The sequence below is a fragment of the Pelobates fuscus genome, chromosome 4 (genome assembly GCF_036172605.1).
Source record: "Pelobates fuscus isolate aPelFus1 chromosome 4, aPelFus1.pri, whole genome shotgun sequence".
NCBI classification, from domain to species: Eukaryota; Metazoa; Chordata; class Amphibia; order Anura; family Pelobatidae; genus Pelobates; species Pelobates fuscus.
Window position 1 is genome coordinate 346,720,194 of NC_086320.1, and position 19,660 is coordinate 346,739,853.

Sequence of the window (19,660 nt, forward strand, 5' to 3'; positions counted from 1 at the left end):
CTTGTTCAGTAGCTGGGGAGAAAGTCTGAAGGGTAGGGAAAGCATGATTTATGTGTGGTTGAGAAAGAGAATGGCAAGGAGGGGAGAATTGTTTCCTTAGCTGTTCAATCTTGTCAGTAAAGTAATATGCAAAGCTATCAGCTGTAAGGTTAGTTTGGGGGTGGCCACAGCAGGGCGGAGAAGGGAATTAAAAGTGTCAAAGAGACGTCTGGGATTGCGGGAGCATGAACTAATGAGAGAGGAAAAGTAGGACTGTTTGGCGAGGGCAAGGGCTGCGCTGTACGAAAGCAACATGAATCTATAATGAAGATAGTCTGCCTGGGTGCGGGACTTCCTCCAGGAGCGTTCAGCACAGCGGGAGCAACTCTGCAGATAGCGTGTTGATATATTATGCCAAGGTTGGGGTCGTGTTCTCCTCGTGGTGCATGTTTGGAGTGGGGCTGCAGTGTTCAAGGCAGATGTGAGGGTAGTGTTATATGTGGAGATGGCCAGTGAGGGACAGGAGAGGGAAGGGATGGATAGCAGTTGTGAATCAATGTCAGCCGACAGCTGCTGGAGGTCAATAGAGTTAAGGTTCCTCCTGAGCTGAGGGGGGTTAGGCTGAGGTTGTTGGGTGAGGGGGTAATTGAGAGCAAACGATAAGAGGTGGTGATCAGAGAGAGGAAATGGAGTATTGCAGATATTAGATAATGTACATGAATAGGAGAAAATAAGGTCGAGGGTATTGCCAGCTACATGAGTGGGAGAATTAGCCCACTGCAATAGTCCAAGGGAGGAAGTAATTGAAAGTAGTTTAGAGGCTGCTGGGGTTAAAGGTGGGTTAATGGGAATATTGAAGTCTCCAAGAATTAGGGATGGAATGTTGGAAGAGAGGAAGTAGGGTAGCCAGGCAGCAAAGTGGTCAAGGAAGAGGAGAGGGGAACCAGGGGGACGATAGATGACGGCAATGTTAGCAGAGAAGGTTTTGAAAAGGCGAATTGAATGAATTTCTAATGATGGGAAAGAGAGGGAAGGGGGGGTGGGCAGGGTTTTAAAGGAGCAGTGGGGTGAGAGAAGAAAACTTACACCACCACCTTTAATCTCCGCTTGTCTTGGATTGTGGGTAAAGTGAAGACCACCAAAGGACAGTGAGGCAGGGGTAGCCGTATCCGAGGGAGAGAGCCATGTTTCTGTTAGTGCAAGTAGGTTTAGGGAGTGTGAGATAAATAGGTCATGGATGGAAGTAGATTTAAAGGTGCTTATAAGCTCTGTCCTTTACACCTGGCAGTCAGCATGGAGAAAGAATGCAGAAAATGACAATTGAAACAATATTTCTATTTCTCCTCTTCATTTGCAATGTTTGTCTTGGCTGTGCCTAATCTGAACTGGATTATGATGTAATTTTAAAATGTTTTAATAAAAATTTAAATGAAAACCGAGCATTTCAGTAAAAACAGGTAACGCAAGTTACAGGTCATTTTTAATGTTATATTCAATAGTGTAAATTCCAGAGATGTGGCGATTCCTCTCTAAAGTATATCCTATACCCCTGTTATTTTCTTTTACTTTTCATCACATTCATCATATATGCATTGCTCTGAAAAATATTATGTCTTGCATCTATGCAATTTCTGTATTTTCTTCACTTGTGGATTGAGACATAAATATAAACAATGATAATGCTCGATTGTTAAATACAGGTCATAAACATCCTCCTTAAAAATCTAAAATAAAGTTTTATAATGCAATTTCTAACACATATAGATCAAAGGACCTTCATACATAAATCCGTGTAAAGACTCTCTCCAGTAACCAACATGAATCTAGCTAGTCACTGTAGGAGGACCTCTCTGTTTAGGCACACATTTCTGGTATGCTGACTCTTCAGTAGATATTATTAGTTGTGTGAGGGGCAAAAAAGGCCGTAAAGGATATAAAAAAAGGGGGGAATAAGTCGGTTGTGGTGTGCCGGAACCGACGTCATGGTAGGGCCTGTAATAAAAGAGAGCCCACCCATGAGGTGTAGTGAAAAGAATAAATAAAGGGAGTGGAGGGTGGGGACATGTGAATCGCCGGAAAACGAAACGGGACTGAGGAAGATGAGGAGGGGGTTTAAGAAGGTAACATGCCCCTCCCACAACTGCAGGCCCAGCCTTCACATTTGTGTGAGGGGCAAAAAAGGCCGTAAAGGATATAAAAAAAGGGGGGAATAAGTCGGTTGTGGTGTGCCGGAACCGACGTCGTGGTAGGGCCTGTAATAAAAGAGGGCAAAAAGGAAACCTGTATAAAAGCAATCAACAACCTAAAAAAACTATCTGTATGGAGGCAGCTGAGTGTGAAAATTAGGTGCCCGGCGCTTATAATGGATCGTCTAACTAGTGCAAGGGGAGTAAGGAATAAACATGTATGGCCATCTATCGCAGACTAAGTGTGGGGCAGAGAAGGTAATCAATAGACTGCATTAATAGGTGAGAAACTGTATAGTGTCTTGACAACTAGACTACCTAGTTACCTAGCTGACGAGGAGTAGGGGGCCCCAAGTCCGGCCTACCTCACGTCTGTGATTAAAACGGTTGATCCAAAAGAAGGCGAAAAACCCAGTTTGATGCGCTTTCCAATTTGCAACAAGCTAGGGAAAAAATTCCTTCTTGACCCCAGTATGGCGGTCGGAATATCCTTGGATCAAGCAGATATCGCCCTACATAGAAAATAGATGCCTGGTTCGTGATGACAAGCATGATTAGGACTGATTGTGTTTGAAATACTAGGATGTTGATGGGATAGCTGTAAATTGAAAAAAATCCTGGAACCTGAAACGCCCTGCGTATGGGAAAGCTGGTATGAGGAGATGAAACTGCGTGTGAATGAAATTTGAAACAACATGTGAAGTTGTAGACTGGATAAGTAGAGTGTAAGCAAGTAAGAGGTGGCAAAAAGAAGCGAAAATCAAACACAGGCAACAAAGTCGACAGAGACAGTAACAGCATGTGTGGGAAAGGAGCCACGAGGGGAAGAGTGGACCTAACACAGGCACCATGAGTGCTAGAAAAAGAGAGCCAGACGTGAAACGATGACGACCCCGAGCCACCGAGGCTAGCAGTCCGCGATCATGCCTCGAACGCCGGGAATGGTATCGGCTATGGAAAGAGTAGGAAGAGGCACAGAACCGATCGCACGAAAAAAAAATAGGCGCAGGAGTCCGGCATTGGATCTAGCCGAAGCGGCAGGTGTCAGTTGCCCCCAACTACCATCCGACACCGCCCCAATGGCGACAGCAGTAAAGATAACCCGGGGTGGCGAACGACGGAGAAGAACGAAAAACTCGTGGCCCCCTCCAGCAACAGCGTTACCCGTGGAGGTAGACAGACACTGAGCACAGCTGACCGGAAGGCCACCGGGGGGGGAATAAGTAGACTCGCGAGAACCGCAGCAAGCGAGGAGGCGCCCAGGACCCGAAAAGAAAGTAGGGGTAACCGAAAAACTCCACATCGCGATGAACCAGACCTAGCCTAAGAACCCGGGCGGAAAAAAGCACACCTACAGTTAGCAGTGGAGACCTGCTAGAAAGGAGACTAACAACAGCCCACAAGCGACCCAATGTGCGCAAGAGAGTGAAAGTGTGTGAGTGTGTGAGAGAGCGTGCTGGCATACTAGCTAATGCCAAAAGGCGAAGCAATTAAAACCTAGGTTTGGTGACAGGTGAGGCCCTGCTAGATGCCAAGCGGCGTGAGAGGCTCTATCTATGCGTTGGCGCGAGGGGATAACGTGGCCACTGAACGTTGTGGCGGGGTGTCGGCCTCTCGGTGACAGTTAATCATAAGATAGAATGGGAGTGACAGGTGAGGCCCTCTCTATGCCACATGCGAGGCGACTAACTATGATTTGGCCCGAGGGGCGTAGTACCTCCGAGTATGAGGATGGGTGTTGGCCTCGCGGGACCACTAACCTAAGGCGAAGAAGCCAGGGGGAATTACCGCTAGTGGGCACCTAGGACCCTGACAGCCAGCCACAGCTAACTAAGAGGGGAGGGGAGGGAGTGAGAGAAGGAACGTACCTGAGGAAACTTGTATCGAAAGGTGGGGGTGTACAAGGAGGTAGCGTAGGGCCGACCATACCTGGAGTGCAGAGTAAGCACGTCAGAGTCCAGGTGGGCGTCCGTAAGGAGGAAAAGGAAATGGATGCGCAGTGTATATGAGCCCCAATGTGTGCGTGTGCATGTGTGCGTGTGCGCTGGCTCACTAGCTAATGCCAATAAGGCCAAACAATTAAAAACTAGGTTTGGTGACGGGTGAGGCCCTGCTAGATGCCAAGCGGCGTGAGAGGCTCTATCTATGCGTTGGCGCGAGGGGATAACGTGGCCACTGAACGTCGTGGCGGGGTGTCGGCCTCTCGTGACATTTAATCATAAGATAGAATGGGAGTGACAGGTGAGGCCCTCTCTATGCCACATGCGAGGCGACTAACTATGATTTGGACCGAGGGGCGTAGTACCTCCGAGTATGAGGATGTGTGTTGGCCTCGCGGGACCACTAGCCTAAGGCGAAGAAGCCAGGGGGGGAATTATCAACTAGTGGACACCTAGGACCCTGACAGCCAGCAACAGCTAACTAAGAGGGGAGGGAAGGTGATGTGAGAGAGGACGGATGTGCTGAATGTGTATCGAAAACGTGAGGGTGAATGAGGAAATACCGCAGGGCCGACCGTAACCGAAAGCAGAGTAAGCATGTCAGAGTCCAAGCGGACTGGCTGAAAGGAGCGAGCTCGGCAGTAGGTAATAGAAACCGTGGTGGTGTAAACCCCACAGGGGTCACGAGACCCAGTGTGAGTGGGTAATGAGTGAGAGAGAGGGGACGTACTGTGTGAAATTAAAAGAAATAAAGGGGGCAGGGTACGAGGGAGAATCGTAGGGCCGACCGTATCTGGAGGGCAGAGTGAGCCCGTCGGAGTTCAGGTGGTCAGGCTGTAGGAGTATACAGGGGAAAAAAGGATCAGAAAGCGTATGCGCGTGTATAGCCCACAGGTCTCGTAAGGGCCAGAACATGCACCCGGAACAATACATAACGCTCCTTCTGGAAAATAACTCGGCATGGTTATGGCAGGCAGACGCGGCCCTGCCAAGCAAAGAAACGAAAGCCTGAAGTTAAACGCAGGACAGACCCCGAGACAACCACGTAGCTTAAGACCACGTATTGAAACGGTAGGGAAGGAGACTCGAATGAGATACACCATCTATTTTTTTTTTTATATTTTAAATATAAATAGAGAGAGAATTCTATTATCATTTAATGTTTCATATTACCTTATTATTTGGGTTGTGATCCAGAATTAGATTATAAATAACAATAACTACTGGGGCAGACTATACTGCACTTACACATACAATGTAAAAAGGAAAAGATAGTGGAGACACCAAGGGGAATATCAACTAAACCGTGAACTGTAGCAAAAATAAAGTAGCACTCAGATAGCATTTGAGAGTTGCCATCTAAAATAATGACTATATAATAGGACATAAAGATAAAACATGTAACGAATATACAGCTAAATGTTCCTGGGAGGTGTTCTAGGGCAAGGTGTAACCCAGGGACAATGTACAAGGTAATGGGTCTGCTGAGATTAACCTTTGTAAAAATCTATATAAATGGAAAAAAAAAATGAATACATTCAGTACCTGAGCAGTGTGACCTAATATAATGGTCCCTACCTTCCTCCTGAAACTGCACCCAAACTAACTCAAGCCGCATGGACGCACGACCGCCAGCGAGTGCATAAGTGCACGTGCAACAGCGCCGGGCAGCAAGGGGGGCCCACAGCAAGGAATGCCGGAAAGAGAAACGCGCAGCGAGCTGAGCCAACCGCGGAGGCGAGCAGCGCCGCAGCATGGCGGACCCCTCCCCCCAGAGTCACGGCCGAGGCATACCAGCAAGCATTCCCTACCTGCCCACAATAAACACCGCAAGCAGGATGCCCGCGGAGGCCATTACAACCGCACCGGACGGCCAGAGAGGGAGCAGAGCCTCAGGAGGACTGGGGCAAAAAGAGCAGCCGAGAAACCGCAGGCCAGGCAAGGAGCCACGAGGACCAGATAAGAGGGGGTAAGAACGGCCGGAAACAGCGACATGTGAATCGCCGTAAAACGAAACGGGACTGAGGAAGATGAGGAGGGGGTATAAGAAGGTAACATGCCCCTCCCACAACTGTAGGCCCAGCCTTCACATATGTCAGTTGTCTTTCCTGAGATTATCAATTTATTTCACCTCCCACATTTCTAAATTGCACTTTTGATAAAAATGGATACATTTTATTTTTAGTATCTGACATTTAGTCATATAAAATTTTAAAGGAAGTATTTACAAAATGTGTTTTACTCAAGCATTTTATTTTTTAAAATAAATATAACAGTGTGGTGGGCATTAGAATCACAATATCGAGCACCCTAACAAATATTTACACTAGGATACACAAGAAAACAAAATTAACAAATGAAAAGTATTCACATTATAATTTATAAAAGTGGGTGTCAACCAAAACGTACATAAAAAAAAAAAATGGGACATTTCATAGAAACATTAAAACATAGAATGTGACGGCATATAAGAACCATTCGGCCCATCTAGTCTGCCCAATTTTCTAAATACTTTTATTAGTCCCTGGCCTACTCTTATAGCTAGGATCGCCTTATGCCTATCCCACCCATGCTTAAATGTATTCACTGTGTTAACCTCTACCACTTTAGCTAGAAGCTTAATCCATGCATCCACCACCCTCTCAATAAAGTAATAATTTCTGAAATTATTTTTAAACCTTTGCCCCTCTAATTTAAGACTATGTCCTCTTATTGTGGTAGTTTTTCTTCTTTTAAATATTGTCTCCTCCTTTACTGTGTTGATTCCGTTTATGTATTTAATGTTTCTATCATGTCTCGTCTATCCTCCAAGCTATACATCTTAAGATCAACTCACATTTCAATTGGATTTAAGTGGAGGCCAGTAGAGGCCTCCCATTAAGTAACCATAAAGAACAGCAGTCAATACAGTGCAATGGTTTGCAAATACGATCTTTGTGATGTCAATCTAGGCATTGTATATAGGGTTCCAAAGATGTAAAGAATTGGTAAACCTTCTACTCTTTACATGGAAGGCTTCAACCAAATAAAATACATGAGCTAATTTAGTCCTTGATTTATTAACCTTTCCAAATGATTCAATACTGTTAGCAAAACTTTCCAAATGATTTATCTACAGAAGTCGCCTTCGAAATCTATGGAATTTTCTTTGTAGATAAATTGATTTGAAGGTTTTTCTAGCCGTATTACAAAATTTGGAATACTTGAGAAATGGACGCCTTATTTTGGCATAATTCTAAAGTGAGTGTATCACGGGGTAGACAACCTTCGGCACTCTAGATGTTGTGGACTACATCCCCCATAATGCCGCAACGCATCAGGGGAGATGTAGTCCACAACATCTGGAGTGCCGATTGTCTCTCCCCTGATATATCAGATTAAATTTAGGTAGGACGGGTTGTCTTTCTGGCTCCTGCCAGGATCCATTTAGTAAACATAGGATACAATCTAGTATGGAAAATGGTGAATACATTTTCAGTTAAAAATTGAGTGCAAGTGGATTGGTATGTTTATTTTCTTCTTGAATCAAGTTACATTGGAATAGGAAACATTTAACCTTGTAAGTGGCAGGGGTTTTGTTTTACACCTTTTGTCCTCAACGGATTAAGTATCTGTGTTACTGCCGTAGTTTTCCTATTTTCACATAGATCATCATTGGGATTGTTGTAAGCTATTTGTGAATGCTTGTTGTTCTTTTGCATAAGGCTGAACTTGTTAGACACGAAATGGAACGCTAGACAAGCATTTAGTTCTACTTCTCAGCTATATGAAAGCATGCAAGTACAACTAGACTTCCCATTAGAGCAATGGTCATGTCAGCTAGGCAAAGAATATAAAACAAGCCCAGCACTGTAAAATGTAATTGACAATGCACTTTTATAAACTGATAATGTACTTTTAAAATGGAAGAGTAGTTTGCAGAGAAAAAGACAGAATACTGTTAGTAGTGTGCGTACCAGACCATGTTAATGCAAATTAATTCTGTAATGTGTTACATTGTGTTTATCATTATCATGATTTGTTTGTTTGTTTGTTTGTTTCATTTTACTTGCCATAGTGAAACACAACAAATATCTCCATCAATTTAACATACAAATATGTCAATGTGAAATGGTGCAAAATATTCTCTTAGAAAACAAAAATATTGAAAATCATTCCTGGTTATAACATTTTTATTCAATGTCAACATAGATGATGACAAGATTCGAGCAGATGTAGCGACATATATTTGCCATGTACTATTGAGGGAATGAATGCAAGGGCAAAGCTAATATTTAACAGAGAATTTAGGGGAATATTTAATATGATCAAACGTGTCACTATCTTGGTACTAACTTGTTTAAAGTTATTTTGGCTTAGCTAACTATTAACAGTAAGTTATTTGCAAAGTAATTTATTTGCCGATGGCTAGTGTTGTTCAAGATGGCTACCTCTAAAAGGATATAATATATAACAAATTAGCTGTCCATAAAACACTGGCTTGGATGAAACTCTAAAAAACTAAGTTGCGATTACTAATCAGATTGGGGGTTTCAGCTCAGGTGTTCCTCATGTCTCAGCTTGAACGATATTTAAAAAATGCCAACTGCCTGTGAGAATGAAAGAACGGTCTCAAATATGGTATTATTAGCTCCACATACCCTTTACTGGGAGTGAACCTTGCCCAGCTCAAATAAAATAAAATCGCTTTACGGTTTTAAAGCCACATAGCCTGTTTTTTTGTTCATGCAAAGTTTTTAGTTTGCATCATGCTTTTTATATTTTGTTGCCAGTGCACAACTGGGTTCTTATAGTGTAAAATAAATGTGGTTTTTAAATATGGTAATTCTAAAGCAAATAATGTCATTAGATGCAAAAATATAATTTTTTTTTCTTGCTGGCTCCTCAGTATTTTATTTTTTATAAATGGGGCTCTGTAAAGTGACATCTACGACATGTTCTAACATTAATATTTTAAAATAATATATCAATTGGAAATACATGAACATGTATACATTTCCAAGTAAAATTCTATTCATTATATATATATATATACTGGATAGAGGGATAGAGGGAGAGAGAGAGTGAGAGAGAGAGAGAGAGAGAGACTTGACTTTGTATTTCTAATTTATTAATATGGTGTGAATTTTTACTGCTTACTATATATTATAAATCGCACTAGAATTTAGTGCACTCTGACGTACACTAATTTGTTAATGGGAATGTTGAGGTTGATCTTCATCAGCATTTTCCCGTGATTAAAGTAAAGCTTGAACTTAATCCAAGTATTATATATTGACATTATGTTGAACAAAGAATGACAAATCACAGTTTATCCAAAGTTATCCATGATATGAAAGAGCTCTTTTGGTCCTCTTGATCAGTAATTAGGCAAATTAACTGTCCATGCCAAAGTATTAGCAAAATGTAAGTCAGAAACAGTTGATTTTATATCCAGCCAGCACCTAAACTGTTTGTATCTACTTAAAAGAAAAGACAATAAAACAAAAAGACAACATATATAAAGAGGGGGCTCTTCAATAGCGTACATAAAAACAATCTATATCAAAATAATATAAAATAGATAATACAATTTATGTAATGTATTATATGTAGCTACAATAAAATAATTGGATGAAATAAAAGGTGTATATATATATATATATATATATATATATATATATGTATATATATAAACCACAGTCTGCTGGCACAACCACTGGAAATAAGCAGAGCGTCCATAAACCAGCAATAGTAAAGTCCAAAGAACAAAGTCCAATCCAATTCATTTTGTACATATTCCATATATTTACCTTGGATTTTAGTAGCTGTGGGAAAGTTTGCCTGGACTCTTTGTTATTTGGTCTTTACTGTTGGTGGTTTGTGGACTTTCTGCTTAGTTCTAACGTTTCTGCCAGTTGACTGTGGTATTTTGTCTAACTATATTATTGCTGCTACATATTAAATGATGTATGTATGTATGTATGTATGTATGTATGTATGTATGTATGTATGTTGTTTTTTATGTACATCATTGAAGCACACTCCTTTATATATGTATATATATAGTTTTATCCAGTCTATCTTTATGATTAAGTCCCAGGGAGCAGTATCAGGTGCCACAGTTGCTTTTTGGATACAAAGCTTGCTACCATTCTAGATAGGTGTTGCCCCTCTAGATGTGAGGAGTGAGATAACTAACCTGCAGAGATGGTTCAGTAGCTCTGCTGGGTCAGGCTCTTCTGACAGTCCACGAATGTGTACATTCTTATAGCATAGTTAGTCCTCCATTACATCTAACTATAACTGTCTCCTGCTGAGATCATTGAAGTTGCATTAGCTTCTTTGCCAGAGTGGCTTATCGAGACTGCTCGATAGGCCATATCTGCCACCACAGCTTCCATATAGACCTTGAATCTCTTCTTTGAGGATGGAAACATCCTATGCTATAATTAGGCATATATCTTTAAAAGCGGTCTGTAAATCCCCCTTTGTGATTGGCAGAAAAGTCTCCACTGCCGTGAGAGAGGGTTTGTAAAATATTTGACACTGTATCAAGATGGAAAAATTCAAAAACACAACACAATAAAATTAATCCATCTTGACCCCCATGATGGCTCACTGTAAACTGAACTCTCATAGTAGGGAAAGCCCTTATAAAGCTATTATATCACGTGGGAAAATTTCCCAAGCTATGTAATATCAGTAAGAGTGTTAAAGCCCAAAAAAGTTAGAAAGTTAGAAATTAATGACACGTCCTAACATCATGAAGTGGTAACGGTAATGGAGTGTTAGTTTTTTTTTTTTTTTTTTTTTAGTCTTTTTATTTTTTCCCCTTTTTGGCATCTTGAACTTTATTGCTTACACAACATTAATATTCTGATACCACAAACACATTCCACAGCTCTGCTTAATAAAAAAAATAGGAACATAACATTTGTTATATAAGCAAAAAAAATTAGGGAATGGGAACAAGTGACGTTGAAGAAACTGGTCAAACAGGTTTATAGTCTGATGGAAGTGGAGAGTAATTATGCAAAAGATTAAATTCAACATGTCAAAAAGGGAGAATAGATTAACAGGTAAAATGCTGATAGATATTATATCGTAATTTGTTGCTTACTCTGTAGAAAGTCAATTCTGTACTTTTGTTTCTTACTGTGATCAGCTGAAACTTGAGCCTCACGATAGACTTTATATGGAAATCATGAGCAGCCAAGGTTCTGAAAAATGGTATTGTGAATCCCGGGGTGTGCCGTGGATGATATCATTTGTTGAACATTCAAGTTACTTAGACATTTGGTAACAGAAATGGTTTTTGGTGAAATGCACCACTACCCCCTGAAGTGCATTTTTTTTTTATCAGTACTTCGCATAACACACAAAAGAATAAGATTCTAAGAAATGATACGGAAATTTAAATAAATGCAATACAGTACAAATGCATTCACTCAATACTCACAGGAATCATTAAATCCAGTCTAAACACTAAATGTTCTTGCAATATGGTGGAACATATGCTTTTTGAGCAATGATGTTGATTTGTGAACAGATGTGATTTTCTAATGTCTACCTATAAACTATGCTTAATTAGCAAATTTCAGGAACTTTGTAGATCAGCCATTTTATAAATAGAAAAATACATAAAATCATGCAGTTTATATGTACATTTCAGATTCCCTCTAGTCGAAATGCTTACTTAAAAAAATAAAGTTATAATTTTCCAATGTTTTGTTTAGGTTTTATTTATACTGGAGAAGTTATACATCGGATGCTGACTGCAACGCAATATATAGCTCCCTTGATGGCCAATTTTGATCCAAGTGTGTCGAGAAATTCAACTGTCAGATACTTTGATAATGGTATGTATACAATATAAATGTTTCTCCCAGTTTATCTTAGCTGTTCTTTTTTGTAAGGCTTTAAAAAAATTCAGAAAGGCAAGATAAATCATATTCCTCTGGAATTCAATGAGTGAGTTCAAGATCAAAGGTTGGGACATTGTGGGGCTTTTTCGCAGTATATAGTACATTGTATAGAACTAAAAATTAAACTGTACACATTAAGTAAAACACTGGAAAATGGAGAACGTTCCCGTCACTCCTGTTCTGACTTAAATAGTATTGTGAACGCAATTCACCTTTTACAGAATTACTTCAAGTGGGGGAGCAAAAAAAATATTTATTCTAGGCACTAATCATAAATGCATTCTTCAAAAGTTCTTGATTTAATTAACCTTCGAGATTTGAAGATTTTTTTTGGCATAGTTTCCAGAAAGAAGACTTGCTTTAGTCTACAGCCCTAGAGCGTACATGCATTCAAAGCCTCACACAAAAGGATAAATGGGACCAATCAAGCATGTCCAGTAGCCACCAGTGGCTTCCTATAAGACAGTTAAATGAATAGAGACAGTTTATTCAAGAGGATGGAATCTGCTCCTTTTGTATATGTGTGTATAGTCAGTAATTCTGTTATACAAATCAATGGAACACTGATATATGACTGAACAAATTCAGGGATGAGTTCTTTTTACAATACTTTTTAATGTTTCTAGATCATTTAATTTAAAAAGTTATCCAAGGTTATTCGTTGACCGTGAATTGTTGGAAATTCTAAGTGAATTAAAACAGAAATTTAAACTTTAGACCAAAATAAACAAACTGCAAATATTGCAGATTTTATTCTTCCAACTTGTTAATTTTATTCTAAAAGTTGACATAATTAGCCAAAAAGATTTATGGATTTCAACTTTAAGAAAAATGGGTTGTACTTTTTTATTAAATCTCAATACGCTATCTTCTGCATGCACTATTAATTTTATTTTATTTAGCTTACTCATTTGGGAAATTTTATGTCGTATATGACTTTCTTGTTGTACTTGGAACCCTGTGTTCCTTAAACATTATAATTCATTATTTTTTCACCCACCAATTATTGTTGTTTATGGCAGAATTTATAACATATTCTTCATCAGGCTGCTTTTTCAATCAATTATACAACCAGGGTTATTTTTTTAAATATTCTAACCGAACTAATAAATCACATTGCAAAAACAAATGGCATCTAGTAGCAGTATCACGAAAAATAAGCCTTAACTGTAAGAAATGTACTTAACATAAGCCATGACCCCATTTAACATTCACTAAATGGCATAAGTTATAACCCATCTTGACAATCCAATTAAATCTAACACTACAAGCATTTTGGAATCTAAAGGACTAAAAACTAAGCAGCTTCTTCCATTTCTGTGGTTGTTAGATGTATGGGGAACCACTAATTATTATCTTGGTTGGAAGGCCATGTTTTTAGTCACTGCTCCATTACTATAGATCCTAGAGAACTATGTTTGGGGGTCTCCATCTGCTATGTATAAAGTATTTGGGATCTCAGTGAAATCCATAGTGTTTTTTTCATTTTGTATGGAAGAAGAGGTAGGAGTATGACTCCAGAAGAAAATTAAGAACTCCTAGGGCCATAGGCAGGTTACTAGTTTGGGGCCTCCCTCTATTCTTCCTATAGGGATGATGAATGGGGCCAAGCAAATCGATAGTTCAGGCCTTGGCCCCTGTCTAGCCCTTGGGCTGAAGGTGCTGCCTATGATCTTATGAGTAATGCTGCTCATTATGGCTCACCGATGTGTATTTCCATTTCATGTCAGGTGAACGTGAAGTTAAATGTGTTTTTACAGAACCAATTCCAAGACTCAAGTGGGTTAAGATGAGTTTCATGCAGAGGTCCGCTTGGGAAATGGAATAGTTTATATCTATACAACTTGATTGCAAACCTGGGACTCCAGCAAAATGACTGAGAATCTCTTAGCCAATGGCCTACTGCGATCAATAATCAAGCAAAATATTTTGGGGTGAATTGACAACGGACTAGCTGATTTTAGACAAAAAGAGCTGAGATTTAATATTTATACAATTCTGTCACTAATGTCAGCATTTTAGGGAGAAAACAAAGTATCTAAGAAACATGTAGTCAGAAAGAAAACGCAAAACATGACCTATACTGTGCACATACCTCAGTATAATGGGAGCGAACTCACCAGTAGCTTACACAGACTCATCCTAAACTGTGTGGTCACAAAATATATAATATGAAAGTAAACTCCACACACAGGGCTGGAATCTGGTATTGATTTGTCAGAGCTCCATCCGAGGGAAACCGTAATCCCCCATGACAAATCCACACACAGGCAAACTTTATTAGAGTACTGATTCTATATAAATCAGCAACATTTTTGCCCATCCTTGCACCTCAATCCAGAATTAATAAAGCCTACGGTCCGAAACATTGCCATTTCATATGGGAATAGTGCCCAATTTAGTTTTCTATTTTACTTCACCCTCTACCAGTTAGCCTGTTTATTATTAATTTCACCACAAAATAAAGTGAAGAAAAGTGAATAATCCTAAGTACAACAAAAGAAAAAGCGAATTTCCGACGCATGTTTCTATTAATCCAAGCACCGTCATCTGAAGATCATTCCACTGGTCCTACAGTTATATTGAGATTTCCTAAGAAAAGAATAAAGGTAAAAAATTAAGCAAACATACATCACTGCCTTTTAAAAGAAAACAGCAAATAATGTTCACATAAAACAATTAATAAAACTAAATTAGCTACTTTTTCTGGTGCTCTAAACAAAACACACTTGCAGACATCGGAGAAGAAACATACAATGCATTTTATAATAGCAATAACTTACTTAATGAAGTCTATAGATGGCAAATCTGCTTTTCATCTGCTAATGACTTTCCAAATGTGTTTTTAAAGTACTAGTGGGAGAAGCAATTGCTCCTTTATACAAAGAAGTGTCTGCTCAGAGCTTGATAAAAATGTTGCTCATCAAACAGCTTTCTTATCAACCCTCATTGTTTGAAAATTGTAACTCTATTTACTAAACTATGCAAATAAGCATATTTAGTCCATTGTAACAAATTATTGTATAAGCAGAAATATTTAAATGGTTAGAAATCAGTAAATGCTAAGCAATTATTTTTCTTTCAGCTTTTCTTTAATGATATATCTGCCAAAATATCCATTAACAACACAACAGTGCTTTGGAACTCTTATAGTGATAAAAAAAAATAAAAAAAAATAAAAGGTACACTGAGGACACTCAATCCCACCATGATTTATTTGTCCTTTAACATAACATGCCAACATTAGTATAACATTAACTTAATTGACAATTAATATTGACTTTAGAGGTCATTTGTTTAAAAATATAACAAGAAACATAACTTAATTGAAAGACTATAGCTCAATTTTATTAGTTATTTTAAATCTTTACTAAGTTGGCAGGTTGTATGCCTGTGTGTTTGTAACCCTTTAATGACCAATTATATTTGCTGCTGTTCTAATTGATTGGTATTAAAGACCATTTTGGTATAGAATCTAAAAGAGGCACTGTCATGGCTGTATCTGGGGTTTTTGAACCCCTTCTGACTCCACTACATTTCATTGTCCCCCTAGTCACCCCCAAATGCCAGTTGGTCCACCATTCCACTTTTTTTTTTCCTTCAGCCTAGACAGTCTTATACGCTTGTTCCTTATGATTGATGCATATAAAGATGGATGTATTTGCCTCCCATATCTCTTGCCAATCAGAAGGTTCCTGAGGGGACCTAGGTCCCTCCCCAAGCTAACACTTTAGACAGTACGCAAACAGGCAGGTTAGGCACTTAGAGAAGGTAGATGGAAGATATCTGGCTTTTGTGTATCAAAGCCTATATACATTATCTTTCTAAATATTTAGGGTTTTAAAGTACCTGCTACTTTTTTGTTGAGGATGTCTAGAAAACGTCTGATTTGCAAATATCTAAAGTTGTCGTAAATAATGAGGGGAGTATAGTGTTGAGGCAAATCCTGAAAAGGCGTCATTTGTCTGTTAGTAAAGAAATTGTAGTATTGTGTTAGGTCATTGTCTTCAAAATGTATAAAAACTTGTGGATTCATGCCAGGGGGAAAAAGTCTGTTCCACAGAATCTAGAACATTCTGTACGTGGGTTTGGAGCTGATCTAGGTGGTGTCTTAAATGTGTGGGGAATGATCGTATAGTTTGGAAAAGTAGGAATGGAGTATTTTCAATCTTGGAAGGGCTTTCGGTTAGGTGGCCCAAGGGGGTTTGTAGTCTGCCTATTTAATTGTTCTGTATATTTTTGCGTTGCCTGAAGACTAGAAGTGTATCAGTTTCATACAGTAAATTTTTCATAGTACATACATTTATGCCTAGCTTCTAGGGCCCTTATGGTTGTCAATACAGATTTCAGATCAAATAGGCACTGTTTTTTGTAGGCAGAGGCTCTGCTTATAAGTTTACCTCTAAGGACATTTCCATGAGCTGCCTATAGGGGGTGTGTGAAGTTGCAGATTCCTGGTCTATAGAGAAAAATTCTGAAAGTTGTTTCGGAATGTTTTGTTATAATTTGTGGTATGTGTAGGTGGATAGGGTTGAGGCACAATGTCCATGGCCTGGAGATGTGTGGGTGTGTAAGGGTAATAGATGTGTCATTGTGGTCTGACCAGAAAATGGTTTATATTGCTGTTGACTATGTGTGGGAAAGGAGTGAGGGTGAGATTAAAAACAGGTGGATCTTGGAATATGACTTATGTGGGTGTGAGAAACAGGTGAAGTTGGTTGTTGACAGGTGTTGCAGTGTGCAGATATCTAGAAAGCAGGTTTGTGCATGTAGTGGAGGATTTGTCAGATCAAATATTTGATGGTTGGGCTTGGTATGTCTGTCTTGTCCTAAGTCTGTCAGTAGTGGGTGAAAAGATGGCATTAAAGTGGCCACCTAATATCTGGTGGTGAGCTGGAAATAAGATTTTACAACTTGCCAGAAGTGTGGGTCTGAAGGTGAGTAGACCGATGTGAATGCATATTTGGAAGGGTCTATATGCCCTGTGACTGTGAGGTATCTCACTTGACTGTGAGGTATCTCACTAGCTACCGTCTATTGGACATGTGAATCGCATAATTTCCATGTCAGTATTGCTACCCCATTAATTTTTCCAGTTGGGGAGTTTGCCAAGTAGCACCCTTGAAAGTGTAGGCTCAGTAGAGGACATTGCCGTGACTCAGAGTGAGTTTACCTAAGGAATATTATGTCAGATTTTGTGCAATTGGACCATCACATAAGCTGGTAACATTTGGAAGGGTTGTTGAAATCCTTGTAGGTAATAGATTAGCAGTTTCATAATGACTACATTGAGTGTGGTTACGTGTGGCTCGGGGAGCAAGGGACCAGAAGTAAAGAACTGAGGTGTAGCAAGGGTGATCCTCCTAAAAGAAAAGAGTTTGTGATTTTGAAAATCCATGACAGGGTGAATAACTGTAGGAAATGAAAAGTAGAAAAAAGGTCTGGACTTATGGCATGTTCTCGGCAGAGGAAGTGTAGTGGGTGAGGAGAGACCACTAGACCTGTGCCATATAATTTGTCCAGATTACAGTAAATAGGGAAATGAACTGGGGCAGTCCGAAAGGGCACACCTCCCCAGGCATGCCTTAAATTAGCCATATAGTTATGGTTAGACATGACCTTACCTGTAAAAAAACAGGTCCTGGAGATCTGGGCACTGGGGTTGTTTAGTAGCTTATTGTCTGCAGAATGGGTCGCCGGGAGCTGGACCACCCCCAATCCCACAACATAGGGAAAAATATGGCTATGTTTAACCCCTTAAGGACACATGACGTGTGTGACACGTCATGATTCCATTTTATTCCAGAAGTTTGGTCCTTAAGGGGTTAAATCTCTGTAGTGAGGTATTATGAGGATGTTCTCAGTTGATGCTGTGAGCTGTCTACATGTTTGTCAAAAGGCTTCTTGAGTAAAACACAAAGAGTGAACATTTATGCAACTTAAAAAATAAAAACAAGGTACAGACTATCCCCATACTTCCCACCCCATTCCTGCTGTAGTGTCCCTTTAAAATCCCAGCCCCTTCCCTCCTAATCAGCTTTGTGTTATTGTCCTATATATTTGAACTTGGTGTTTAATTAGTTACAACTGTATTACAGCCTTCTGTATATAATTATAACTGTAAGGAAATTAGTTAAAGGGTCCTCACACTTCAACATAAGCTTTGATTACTTTAAATGTATCGCAACCTTTATGTATGTGCAAGGCCAGGATTAATGAGGGATGTCAATCTTGCTTAAATATGTATGTGTTTTGGCTATTACAGGTACCGCACTTGTTGTTCAATGGGATCATGTCCACTTACAAGAAAACTACAGCCTCGGGAGTTTTACTTTTCAAGCCACATTAATTAACGATGGGCGTATAGTGTTTGGATATAAGGATGTGAGTACCATTCAATAAAAAAATCTATTTCTGTTATAACAAACTTGAAAGACATGTCTGCGTGTATTTCTGGGGAATTCCTATTTGTCTTTGCTCATCCAAATTATGAGAAATATAGTCCAATAACCTAACGTGTTCTAAGAATATGGGCAAAATCGTCGGCATCAAAACAGGGGTATTTGCAAGGGCAATTTGACTTATGAGTCTAAATCCCAAGGTCACGCAAGCTGCATGCTCTTTGGAACCTGTAATCTCCCTAGTTACTGTACCTAGTTAGAAAGCATAGCACAGTGTTCTGGATGGCTCTGTCATCCCTGTCCGTTCTGGTTTGTGGGCTGATACATACAGTGAATGCCTTTCACTGCAAAATGTACAAAAAGGAAATGGAAAAAAAATTGAGTTCTATCCTCTTAATCGCAGCTCTCCTACATGGACAGAATGGAACCTAGACCTCATCAACCTGAATGGTGACTATAGGGAAAGAAAAAAAAATCTAATATGGTATACCGACTAATAAACTATGTATTATTTGTTGTTTATAATATTACATAATGTTGTAAAGATATCCCTGCTTGTTAAATATTCCTTCGGGAATAAAAACACAGCAGGCTGCTGTTTATTATGTTGGATTTTCACAGTATTGCAAAAGTGAGGGTCACTGTCAGCCCTCCGGTTAATTCTCCTAGCAGCTCTTTGATTTTCTACAATATAGGCAATTTTTGCTAATAAGTCACAACTGAGAGGTTTTGCAATTTGAAATCCCTGTGTGTTTGATAAAGGATAAAATGATTCAAACAGTAAATCAAGGTAATTCTGTTTTCCTATCTATTCCTCCACAATCACCATTTACTTGTGTGCACTCGGAAGCTCAATATATGTAAAATATTAGCATCTCATGCATTTTCTATATTGTTTGCTCATCGTTACCCTAATTACAAAGGAAAAATATGTAAATTAAATAGTATTAATTTAATTTTACATGCCTGGTACCAAAAACAGCACTAATATGTTGAAAATATAAATTTTTTAACAAACATTTTTAATTCATGATTATAATATAGACTAAAAACTATGTTTTCAACTAAAATGTAATAGTATGAAACAATTTTTTACATAGTTGTTATAACTGTCATGTTATGATTGCCTTGTTGCAATCTATAATGGTAAGAGTTTTAGTCTTATGAGACCTTTGCTAAGCCAAGTGAACTGGAAACTGTAGAATCAACGAGAATAGTCAATGGGCTGTATAAAGAGCTTTAATATG

At 39.2% G+C, this 19,660-nt stretch overlaps 1 protein-coding gene across 1 annotated transcript in view; it reads left to right on the plus strand.

Moving 5' to 3' along the window:
- PLXDC2 (plexin domain containing 2) overlaps positions 1-19,660 on the plus strand; it is a 520,796-nt gene that overhangs the window by 344,754 nt on the left and 156,382 nt on the right. The window contains exons 5-6 of the mRNA XM_063452523.1: positions 11,824-11,946; positions 18,278-18,396. Coding sequence (XP_063308593.1) covers positions 11,824-11,946; positions 18,278-18,396 — 242 coding nt within the window. The remainder of the gene's footprint in view (positions 1-11,823; positions 11,947-18,277; positions 18,397-19,660) is intronic.